This window comes from Candoia aspera, chromosome 6 (assembly GCF_035149785.1).
Source record: "Candoia aspera isolate rCanAsp1 chromosome 6, rCanAsp1.hap2, whole genome shotgun sequence".
Classification (NCBI taxonomy): Eukaryota; Metazoa; Chordata; class Lepidosauria; order Squamata; family Boidae; genus Candoia; species Candoia aspera.
This window is the reverse complement of record NC_086158.1, coordinates 52,271,934-52,284,824: the sequence shown is the minus strand read 5'-3', so window position 1 is coordinate 52,284,824 and position 12,891 is coordinate 52,271,934. Positions and strand designations below refer to the sequence as shown.

Below are 12,891 nucleotides of genomic sequence, written 5' to 3'. Positions count from 1 at the left end.
TTATCTGGTTTGCTTTAAGGATTTGACTGATTTTATTTGTCTTTAAAGATTTGGATTTAATGTCTTACATTGGTTTTTCATGGGTTTATTAAGATTAAAATTACTAAAACTGTTGTATTAGGGTTAAAGAATGTTTGTCAGGTTATTATCGTTAAAATTGCTGTAGTATTAAGTATAATAGTAGACAACTTAACCTTTTTAATTAGATTTTTATTATAGTACACAGAAACATAGAATAGTGGTAGGAATGGATTAAATAAATATGTTTTATTTTTGGAGGGGAGAAAGAGGGTTAGGGTTTGTTTGGAATTTTCTTTTTTATTTTAATATAAGGGGGAAGAGTAACTGTACTTAGTGATTTTTATTATGTGTTAAAGTGAAATGATTTATAGAAATAATGTGGTGTTTTGGGTTCAATATAGAGTAAGAGATTGATAGTTGAAATTGCTGTATAACCTTGTTGTTTAAAGTTGGAAGCCACATCTTTTTGTAAAACTGAAAAAAAAATTCTCTCTTGGGTTTTTGCACTTTTTGTAGGATTTTTTTGTTCTTTGTAGTTTGTTATTTTTTGTAGTTTATTTTTCTTATTAAATCTAATAAAATTTATTATAAAAAATACTAAGCAAAAGCAAAAGCGAATTTAAGCAATGTTCTACAGCTCTTCCTCCCATTACTTGTAAAAATCAGGGGTGGTTCTTGTCACATGATGTTGTAAAATAGCCATACAATGCAATAATGTACAAGAGCTGAACTACTTAAGACTGAAAAACTCATATGACTGTAGGTTTACTGCCATTTGAGGTAAGACAGGATTTTCCTCTGTGCATTTATGACCACTGCTTAGCCTGTCTGCTAATTCTCACAGCAACTCTTACATTCTCCTATAACTTTCTTAAATGTAAAATCTTTTACAGGACTTTACTCCATGATCCCCAAAAGGCTATTTGGAAATAACTTTGTTAATCACTAAAATAATAGAAAAAGAAATTAATCACCTTTAAGGAATTTGGGCATAGACTGAATTCTTAGGTAGGTCAAATAACATGGGAGGATTTATTCTGTTGAATAACATCATCATGAGACAAGTGTTTATTTGTAAGAGATATTTAAAAAGTCATCAAAGCCTTTTCTAGTCAAATATTGTAATGAATGTAGTAAAGGCCATTTGGAAATGCCAAAGTGCAGCTTATGCAGACTGTTTTGGATAAGACTGTTTACAGTGAGATAGTCAAGCTTTCCAAAATGCTTAGTCCCCATCTAGCTACCTTTTCAGATTTCTATGAAAAATTCAGGAAGTGACTGACTTATTGAGTTGAAAACTGTAATACCTGATTACAGTGTGAGGATATTGTCAGCTTTGGGCTTTTTGAGTTGCCTTGCAGTTAGAAATATGTGAATCACTTTAGAACTGGCCCTTTTTCTTTGTGTATGACTGAAACCATAATCCCAGTCCAAAGTAAGAATTTTACTGGTTTTTTAAAAAGATGATTCAACAACAACAGCAACAGTTGTCTTTTGCATCTTTCTCTAACTTAGGGACTCTTATTTTCGTGTTGTCCTTCTGGTTTTTAGTATCTTATCAACTTAAATTTCTCTGGATAATAATACTTCTCTGGAGAAATGTATTATTTTTATATAGCTATCTTTCATATATATCCAGTATGATATAATTAGTGTTGCTATAGGATCAGGAAAATTCCAGATCCATTCTCAGCAGGTGATTCACATTCAGCCCAACGTATCTCACAGAGCTGCTGTTAGAATAAAATGAAGGAAGGTCCTATTTAAGCCAGTTTTTGCTCTTGGAGAAAAGGCAGGATATTAAATATATACACACATACTATTTAAAAACACAAACACTCCAATATATACTTTTCTGTAAGTAATTGCTACCATGTGCCAATTAGACCCATGCCCCTCCTGGCTGGTGAAAGCAGCGTGGGAGGTGACATGTGGCTGGGTCCAGGCGATGGTAAACACATCCTTGAGAGAAGGGGTGTTCCCAGCAGCCTTTAAGGAAGCGCTGGTGTGCCTCCTCCTCAAGAAACCATCACTGGACCCTACTATAGTGAACAATTTTCACCCAGTCTCCCACCTCCCCTTTTTGGGGAAGGTGGTTGAGAAAGTGGTGGCTTTGCAGCTCCAGAGGATTCTGGATGAAACAGATTATCTAGACCCCTTTCAGTCAGGTTTCAGGCCTGGTTATGGGATGGAAACGGCATTGGTCACACTTATGGATGACCTCTGGTGGGAGTGAAATGGAGGCAGTGCATCCATCCTCAGCGGCTTTCGATACCATCAACCATGGTATCCTTCTGGACTGACTTAGGGAGTTGGGGGTGGGCGGCATGGTTCTGCACTGGTTCACCTCCTTCTTCCAGGGTCGGTCCCAGTCGGTGTTGATAGGGAGCAAGCGATCCAGCCCGCGGCCTCTCCTTTGTGGAGTGCCGCAGGGTTCGGTACTCTCTCTGCTCCTTTTTAACATCTACATGAAACCGCTGGGTGAGATCATCCATCACCATGGGATGAGGTATCATCAATATGCAGATGATACCCAATTATACATCTCCATCCCGGGTGAAGTAAGTGATGCTGTGGCCACCCTTTCTGAGTGTCTGGGGGCTGTGGGGGCTTGGATGGGGGACAACAGGTTGTGGCTGAACCCGGGGAGTGGCTGTGGATTAATGGCTCCTCGATTTCTGGGAAATTGTCATCTTTAGTTCTGGATGGGGTTGCACTGCCCCAGACAGGCCAGGTGCATAACTTGGGGGTCCTCCTGGACTCACAGCTCCTGCTCGAAGAGCAGGTGGCAGCCGTGGCTAGGAGGGCTTTTGTGAAACTTCGTGTTGTGCACCAGTTACACCCCTTCCTGGAGCAAGAGGCCATTCGAATGGTCACTCATGCCCTGGTTACCTACCATATAGACTACTGCAATGCGGTCTATATGGGGCTACCCTTGAAGACTATCTGGAAGCCACAGCTGGTGCAAAATGCAGCCGTGCAGGCGATCTTGGGTTTCCCAAGATCAGCACATGTCACTCCTTTGCTCCGCAAGCTGCGTTGGTTGCCAGTATGCTCCCGGGTCCAATTCAAGGTGTTGGTTATCACCTTAAAAGCCCTATATGGCACGGGTCCAGGTTACCTAAGGGACTGTCTCCTCCCCATCACATCAACCCGTCCCACCCGGTTGTGCAGGGAGGGCATGCTATGGACCCCATCTGCAAGAGAATTCCATCTGGCGGGGTCCAGGAGGCGGGCCTTCTTTGCAATAGCACCTGCCCTTTGGAATATCCTTCCCCTGGAAGTGAGATTGGCTCCCTCCCTCCTGGACTTTAGGAAACAGCTAAAGACCTGGTTCTGTAATTATGCCCGGGGTGGGAGAGAGAGTAGCCATTTCTGGGAATGGTTAGTTTCTTAGAAGGACCCAGCTCTGCCTGCAAATCATAAAGAACTTTCAGCCATCGAGGTTTTTATTATATTTATTGTATTGTGTATTATAGCGCTTTACAGTTTTATATTTTTATTTATGTTTTATTGTAAATCACCCAGAGTCCCTTTTGGGAGAAGGGCAGTGATAAATTTGATTAATAAAATAATAAATAAAATTGCTATAAATATATACACCTTTAACAAACATATTCTTTGCAAATTTTTAACTTAGGAAAGATGGATTCTAAGGATTTCCATTCTGTAATGTGTAATTGCTTGGCAGAGTTCATTTTTGAATCTTTCAAAAGTCTATACCCATAGAGGTTTATGGCATATGTCTTTTACATCTCTACTTGTAAGTAGGCCTTTGCACTACCATTCCAAGAGAGACGACAGTCTGCAGAGGCTACAGTATCTGTTGTAACAGAACCTCACCAACTTTGATCCTATCTAAATGGTACTTTATTCAATAATATAATGGAAGGCACTAGAGGTCATGAAACATCAAATATAGCAGTACTTCCCAATGTTTTGATATAATATAAGCCCACTGAGGCAGCTGTCAAGTAAATAAACTTCCCATCTGATCTCTTTTGTGCTGAACCATCAGCACTGCCATACTAGATGAACTAAGTATCAACAGGAGTCTTGGCTGAACCTATTTAACTGTTTCTCTAGACTTGGTTTTTAAGTCTGAGCAGCTTCACTTTCCTTTCATTCCTGCCTACAATGTGACCATGAGTTTTTCTGCCAATCACATAATCCTTTTGTCTCAGCATCACTAATATGCTCATGTACAGTACTGTCATTTCGTTCTGTGCCCTCATATATTTTATTTATTTATTTATTTATTACTCATATTTAGCCACCGCCCATCTCCCCCAGAAGAGGGACTCTGGGCGGTTTACAATAAAATTCCACGTAAAACATAAACATATATGTGAACATGCTACAAAACAAAGCACCACCCTTATATTTAATTACAAATATGCCTCTGGGCTCTAACTAGACCCCATAAATTTTCTTAAAGAATAAAAAAGTAATGGCTAGTTGCAACTCATAGCTTAGTATAAACATTTGTCTACCTGGACAAAGGGAGGAGCCAAGACAGTAGTGAGACAGTAGCTTTTACAAGGAGCTCCTCCAAATTTTTAATTATTTTGTGACTACCTGCTCACGAAAAGGACATAGGTAAGCAGGTTACCATCCTGCATTGGAAGGTGGGTAGATGAGGGGCAAGAATTAACATTCTGGTAAATTGGGGCTTTTTTATTGATGTGTGAATAACCAAGCCACTCAGCAGGTAGATTTGGAAGCACCAACAAAATGTTCTAAGCATTGCAGAAGGGCTCACCAGCCCAGAAAAATTGAGAAATCTTGACATAACACTGCATTTATGTACAAAAGGGGTAGAGCATGTGTCATGATGGTGCAACACTACTTTTGTTATTTTAATGAAAGCATCAGACCTTATGGACACCACTGATCTTGATATGTTTATTTTAGACTTTGATCTCTTGCCTGATCCTTTTGCTTCTGACCCTGCTGGGTGGGAAAAAAAATCTTACTGTCTAAGTTTATAACCTTAATTTGACAGAATGGGAAGTAATAGAGAAAGGTTGTAGAGCTTATAAAAGAATGAATGTGGGTTGAGGCATTCATGCAGATGGACTGTGATTGCCTAGGGTGCAGTTGATCCTACAGTATGCTAGGCATGTTCTTGCTTGCAAATTCTTCATAAAACCTTTTCCTAAATACAAAGATAAATAGTTTTGAGGTTTTTAATTTGGTACTTCTTACTTTACCTAATTTGGTTGTGTTGATTGGCTGGGAGGATTCTAGAAGTGTGGATCTTTTGAAAAGCCTGTTGCTTGGAGTATCTGCAATTTAAATTTGCGCAGAATAGAGAAAGTAAAAGGAACCAATGAAGAGCAAAACATTCCCCATGTGACACAGAAATGGTGCAATAGTTTTATGCGTCCTTGTGCTGTCCCATAATAACTTAGAATATCTTTCTTCCCTCTTTGTGGTTGAGCATTTATTAGCTAATATAATTCATTATAGAAGTAATTTGAATTAAATATTTCCTAAGCAACTTTTTCTGAAGTAGGATACTGCTTTCCTTAATGAGCCCCAAGAGTCCCCCTCTGTCACCTTGTTCAAGAAGCAGATGCTGTTAAATCTACCTGCAGGGTAATATTTAAGGCAACGAGGTGCTTCATTACAGTCTCACACATCTTCAAAGGCCAAGCAGCCAAATCTGTATGCACAGAGACACAGTGAGAAAAGCTTGTTTAGGATGCTATTATCAAAGCAGGTGGCTGCCTTTATTAAAAATGAACAAAGCACAACAGAGTCAAAAGGAAATGAAACAAGTAAGGCCTTTTATGGATAGAGAGTCTTTAATCTCTTTTAGCTCTATTACTTTGTCCAAATAAAATCAACACTGTAAAGGGTTCTTAGAGCCATAGCAGCTTATAGGATTTTAGTGTAGAATTTTAGTACTGAGACAAAGTAACTTGATCACTGGATTCTTCACCTTGATGTTTCTACTGGTTTAAGTAAAAGGAAGTAGTAAAATGTGATGTCTTTCATGTGATCATAGTGGAATAATTATTCTAGGCATCAGGCAGCAGCATTTGAAAATGCAGATTTGTAAACCTCATCAAGATTATCATGCATAATAGCTCCTGTCAATGGATGTTGGCTGTTATTATTCATTTAGTGTGTGCACATTTGGATTAAGAATAATAAGCATATAAAGAGACCTATTTGGTGCCAGGTATATTGGCATTTAGATATGCCTGTCACTCCCAAAACATTAGAATCATGAAGAAACTCAGCATCAGGATACATCTGGATACATCTAGCGTCAGCTCTTGCTGCTGTACAAATAATAGAAGTTGTACAGACATAATTCAGTAGAAAGGTTCAAAGATAGAACTAAAAGGAAATAAATCCAACTAGACCTGTATACCATCTCAGAGGCTCAGCACTCATCTGTGTGTAATTTTTGGCAGCATGTGCCAAAGTAATAATACAAAACCATGAGGCTATCACAGTTATTACAACACTGGACTTCCAGTGCCTCCATTGTGCTCGACCCTGCACTTCCACACTGGAACTGCAGAGCCACCTCCATGTCCACAGATGAACTGCACACCAGTGTGTCTTCTTTGAATGACTACCATATATACTTATACTAATATACCAGCTAGCGCTATCTAAAAAGAACTTGATTTTCTATTGAAGAAGCTTAATAGATGCAAAGAGTTTTATTCCAGCACCAGCAAGTTTTAAGTTTCTGAGATATGCAACTTTCTATAAATATTTGAACTCTTATTAACTGTACCTAGTTTGTAAATAATTAGAAAACTAAACTGTGCCTATGTGGAAATCAAACAATGGTGCTTACCACAATTCTTGGGATTACATCAAATTCACTCTTACTAGCTAACCTAGTTTAGAAGCTTGCCTTCTATCATTAAAGGTCTCTTGTTAATTAAGTGAACTCATGGAATACATTTATTTATTCCAACATCTCCAGCCATCTTTTTTCCCAGATCTGTTTGGGTTGATACGTTCAATCCAGCAAGATTAACAATCCCCTGGCTTTGCTTATACAATCAGTCTTAGCTTTGCTTTATTTTTTTCATGGCTTATTGGTTAGTCTATGATTCAGTGCAAAACGAAGTGTTAATTTAGAAGCATGTTATGTAAATCCAGCCCTTTCCCCAGAAAATATAACTAATAGTCTGAAAGTAAAAATAATGACTGGCTGGTAGATTTTTGTCTTTGAGTTGATGATATCAATAAAATACTATGTTTTAATTGACTTTTTTTTAAAAAAAAAAAGGGTATTACAGACTTTTACAGATTTGTTTAGACAATAATCTTCCAAAACCAAATGTACTTAGTTTTATGTAGTAATTTAGTAGAGTAAGGGATAAAGAGGTAGGTAGATAGGTATGTAGATATAAAACAATATATTGTGACTCAGTTTTACCTTTGGTAATGATGGAAAGAATCAGTGGTTTTCCTTCATTTTTAATCAGGTTATCAGGACAACAGAAACTAATATCCTATAGAAGAAAAGTGAAAAAAGAGGGAGGGGGGTTCTCCTAAAAAAATAAGCTTTAAAAATAACTGACAGTTTCAACAGCTAAATTATATCTTAGATTTCTTTCATTAAAATTTCCAAAAGTCTAAGTTCCCCAGATCAGCTGAGCAAAAGGGGGCTTGCAACTTCTTGGTGATTCAGAAAGCACTAGCCTTCAGTTCTTCCCATATGCCCAATTCAAATCATGCACATGATATTGTGCTTTGTTTCTCTTTGGGAAAGTAAAAGATCAGATAAATGCACTGCATGTTAATATGAATTGTGCTGAGTCTGGAATATTTTCAGGGCTGGTGATGCAGCATTTCTCTAGGCAGACTTTTAACAAAGCCACCATGGCTGATGTCAGGATGGAGGGTGGGAGATACACAAATTAGAAAAAGAATGGATGGTGGGAGGTACAATTAGAAAAAAAAAACTTGCTGCTTCTTCCTTTCCTTACAAAAGAAAAAGGGAAAAATGATAGTGCTGGTGTTTTGCCTTATATCCCCCCTCCCAGCCTTCTCTTGTACTTAACTCCTCTATGTCAGTGGGAAACGTGTTTCATGGCATGATTTTCCCTGCGGAAACAACAGGCAAATTGCTGAATCTGACAGAAAGAATAAGGGCTGCATTATGTAGTGCACTTGAGTAGCATTTGTTGTTCATGAAAAGTTTGCTGACAATTCTTCAGCCTAGTAAAATATAGACTAAATAAAGAATGGTGGAAAGAGTGGCAGATAACCAACGTCAATTCACAGCCACCAAGAATACAAAGTACTGCTTCTCAAGACTGCTTGAATACACAGAACTTGATTATCTGCAGACCAGAGCCACCATACTCTGCAACTGTGAGACTCTTTCCTCCTTGCTTTTTCACTACCTTCAAACTACAACAAAATATAAGATGATATTAACAGAAAGTCAGAGCCAATTATGAGCACTGTTTAATCCAAATCTGATTCTAAGAGTATTTAAAGGACAGATCTTCATGATGTTGTCTTTGACTTTTCCCCAGCCCACCACAGAAGCAGTTTAAATATATCTTTAGTGGTCTTGCCATTAGATTAGTGTTGTTTTTCACCTTTTGTTGTTGTTGTTGTACTAACAATTTATGATGCCTCCCTGATATAGTCAATGATGTGGTCAGGGCTTGGTAACTGGTCAGCTCTCATTAACCATTTTAGGCTGCTGTGGACATCACCACCACCACCACCCAGTTTCCAGGGCCATTCTGCATTTGGCAATAGGAGACTCTGATTATTTCAAACAGGGCTGTCCCTCTGTGCTTCTAGATCTCTGATCACCCAGAGCTGCTCTATGGTAATATGAGATTTCAAGAGGAAAGAGACATCCTTCCCCACTTTTCTCAGCAGCTTTGCCAGATACCCACCAGCTATCAGGCTTAGAAAGAGGGCAAGAGAAGAAGGGAGGCAACTGTTTATCCAGCTGATTGAACCATGGGATCAGAACCTTGCAGATAAAGGGTAATCTCCCCTTCACCAGCACCTGTCAGTAAGCCCCCCAAAGCACTTGGGAAGGAAACACCATGAAGCAAGTGAGTTTCCATTCTGCTGGATTCCCAGCTGGTTACAAATTACATTCAGCCCTGGTTTGCCATTGCCTGCTTCCTAGGGCTGAGAGAGAGTGACTGGCCCAAGGTCACCCAGCTGGGTTGGTGCCTAAGGTGGGACTAGAACTCACAATCTCCCAGTTTCAAGCCTGATGCCTTAACCACTACACCAAACTGGCTCTCATGAGGTTCTTAGGAACTTTTTTTTAAAAAGAGAATTTTTATGTGTTTCAGTAGTATAGGAAATTAATGGAATGCACTACAAGTAAATTCAATAGCTGTGGTGTAAAGAAACATCATGTTTGTGAAGACTGTAATTTACTTTTTTTCTTCTTCCTAGCATTTTTCCTGCAGGTGCAGGGTCTGCTTTTTTGGGATCAACTGGATGTTGATTGCAACAGGAATTAACTGACCAGCTTGTCACCTGAGCCTGACATCATTTTTGAAAACCCCCATCCATAATGTGACAAGAGTTTTAACTGTAAAATTTGACTCTTCTTGTAACAAAATACATTCATTTTCATTACTGCTGTACAATACAATGACCAATATAAATGCTGACTTAATGTGATTTCATTTGATTGTAACTCTGCATATTTTAGTAGAACAGAGAATCCGTAAAATATGGATGTGTGCATGCAAGTAAATTGGTTTGGATTTGCGGTTAGATTCCATAATGATTCTGAGTTTGGCTTCTAGAGGATTACCCTGCCTTGCCCTTGGAACTGTGACAAGTAAAATGCCCAACAATAATGTATTTCTGTGCTTTCTCCCTCAGGACATGCATGTTATCAGCACTGATGAGAATCAAGTGTTTGCTGCAGTTCAAGAATGGAACCAAAATGATACATACAACCTTTACATCTCTGATACCCAGGGGGTTTACTTTACCCTGGCTTTAGAAAATGTCAAAAGCAGCCGAGACCCAGAAGGCAATGTGATGATAGACCTCTATGAGGTATGTGACAACAGTGCGTATTTTCGTCTCATGAAAATCATTAGCTAAGGTTGGACTGTCCTTGATCTGTAACTGGAAGCTTAATTGGATATGGAATGTAATCTCTATGTGATGAAAGAATATACAAAAATAATTTTTCCCCAGAGTTACATCCATCTCTTCAATCAGTATTATACATCAATATTAGATATCAGTGCACAATTACAGTACTGATGTTGATTTGTATATCTATAGATAACTTGGTCCCAGCAGCAGTCACCTCTACCTTCACCTCTAAGACAGGATGAAAGCACATTCCTGTCAGTAGGATACAACTGCCAAGTATACGCAGCTCTTGAATATGTAGATGTGTATGAAGTGATTCCTCCACAATTATGAAATTTCTTCATCTTAAAACAGAGATGGGCAATGCTTTCAAAAGATGTGGTGGTGAGAGGTGGGCCAGAAATGTATGTGCATATGCACAAGCAGTGACATACACACAAGCATACAGAGGTACCGCCCACCATGTTGCATAACTACCCTGTTCCTCGATTGCACGCACAGCAGGAACCAATTCACTCTTCTCACGTCTATGTGAGATACTGGCATGGGTCCAACTGAGCAGGAGACCAGATTTTAAGGTTCAGACACAGTGGAAGTCACCCAAAAAGTGTTTGAAGAAAGGCCATACCTGAGTTCACCCAAATATTTAGCAGCCTATCATTGTATCTTCTCCACCAACCTAGTATTTGGAAGGTTTGGGTCAGACCATGCATCCACATCTCTTTTCCATATCTTTGTGAGCACTGAAGAGGGTTTGGTGGACTGATTGTCCTGATACCCTACTTTGAGCATCTGTAAAGAATAAACACTCTCAGGAAACCTGACAAAAGCATAAAAGATCAGTGTTTAAAAACAGACAAGAGTGTGGGTGAATAAGCAGGGCATTTCTTGACCACAGCGAGGAAAATTCTTTCAAAACAATATATTAATCCCCTGAATGCTTTGGCAAGTTGTTGAAAAGCTGTTGTCTCCTATTACCGTCAGATTAAGGAGTAGTTCCACTGCATTATGTAAAGACATCCTATAGCTCAGAGGGAGAGGGAGGGAGAAAGGGGAGGAAAGATTGAAAGAAAGCCTCTGTTTTATTAGTCTGACATTCATAGCAGTCTGGATTGAAATTGATGGGATCAGACTAGTCATGTCGCATCTGTTGATTGCCTAGACAGAAGGAATATTGGCTGACACTGAACCTGGCAGAAAGCATTTCCTTCACTCTGATTGCTGTGGCTGGGAGCAAGCTGAAAGCCACCCAGAGCAAGGCTCCCAATAGGATTGCTATGAATGATGAATGCTTAGGGGTAAATGAAGAGAGAGAACAGGTGAGAGAAGAAAAAAAAATCAATTAATGAAGTAGGAAGAGGTAGGAAATAGGTGTATGGGTAAGAAAGATAAAAGCCTGTGTGGGTTGGAAAAGGAAGTGACAAAAAAAGAAGCTTGTGTATTATTCATGGTGCATTTTTCAAAATAAATCTTGTTCCTCTGAGTTCATGAATGGGTTAACTGCAGGACCAGTATCAAATTGTGCCCTTTGCTCAGGTTTTATTTTTGTGTGTTCAGAACTGGACTCAGATTCCTGGCATATTGGCCTTTAAAAAAGCAACCCCAATGGTTTTCTGCATTATATTCTTCATATTCTTTCTGTTCTACCTGTTCTGATTTATAACTAGCCATGCTTTATAATTCATTCTATCACCTTCACAAAGAGGCATTTTGGGGTTCGGGTGCAGCTTTTTCAGCATTCATGCACTTGAAAGAGTGGGTTAGAAAGCTGGTATTTTTATTTTTTATTTTTATCATCATCATCATCATCATCATCATCATCATCATCATCATCATCATCATCTTTTTGAAGGCATTCCAAACAAATGTGTGAGGATGTTTGTTACAGATGGGGCTGAGCACGCTGGCATCGCTCACTATGTCTTTGTGTTCCATTCACTCTGCTCTTGCCCTCACTCATGTTCTTATTTTCATCCAGAAGATCTAAAGAAAATATGCACTTGCATTTGCATTTGCAAAGATGCAGGAGGTGGGGCCATTGTGCATGACTCTGCCTTCTACATACTCACTTTAGTCATCACTCATGTGTGAAGAGGTCTTTTCTATTTAAAGCATATGATTTATTCCACCTCATTAGCTGTTAACAAGGAAAGCTTGTTTTTTGAAAAATTAAGTGTGTTTATATATAACATTGGAGTGATTTTATTTTTTTTGCAATAAAAATATATTGGCTATATTCAAGACACTAATGGAACTGTTCTTCAGTCGTAATGTTTAATCATAATTGTTGCTCAGTCATTTAGTCACTTGCAACTCTTTGTGATCTGATGGATAATAGTACTCCAGAATTGTCTTTCAGGTAATGAGTTCTCATGCTTACGATATCAGTGACGGTATCTAGCCTTCAGGGGTCTTGCTCACCTCTTTTCTGATTGCCTTCAATTTCTCCAAGCTTCAGGACCTTCTCCAAAGAGTTGCTTCTGCACTGTATACTTCACTATCAGTGCTTTCAGTGAGCTTTTTTAAAAAAAATCTGTTATTGAATAACATGTTCTTCTTACTAATCAAGGTACTCTCAACAATTTTATCCAGCAGAGGCACTGATTTTCCTCATTTAACCTTTCTAAAGATTCACATTTTACAGCCATATGTTATGACTGGGAAGACCATTCCTTTGATTATCTATATCTTTCTTGGAAGTGTGATGTCTTTGCACTTTATTATTTTGCTTAGATCTGACACAGTCTTCTGCCCAAGTTTTCTTCGTTCATGGTCACGGTCACTACAGTA

The 12,891-nt window shown here is 38.8% G+C and overlaps 1 protein-coding gene across 1 annotated transcript in view; it reads left to right on the top strand.

Annotated features, from left to right (window-relative positions):
• SORCS1 (sortilin related VPS10 domain containing receptor 1) overlaps window positions 1–12,891 on the top strand; it is a 438,448-nt gene that overhangs the window by 328,814 nt on the left and 96,743 nt on the right. The window contains exon 9 of the mRNA XM_063307130.1: window positions 9,877–10,056. Within this exon, the coding sequence (XP_063163200.1) occupies window positions 9,877–10,056 (180 nt within the window). The remainder of the gene's footprint in view (window positions 1–9,876; window positions 10,057–12,891) is intronic.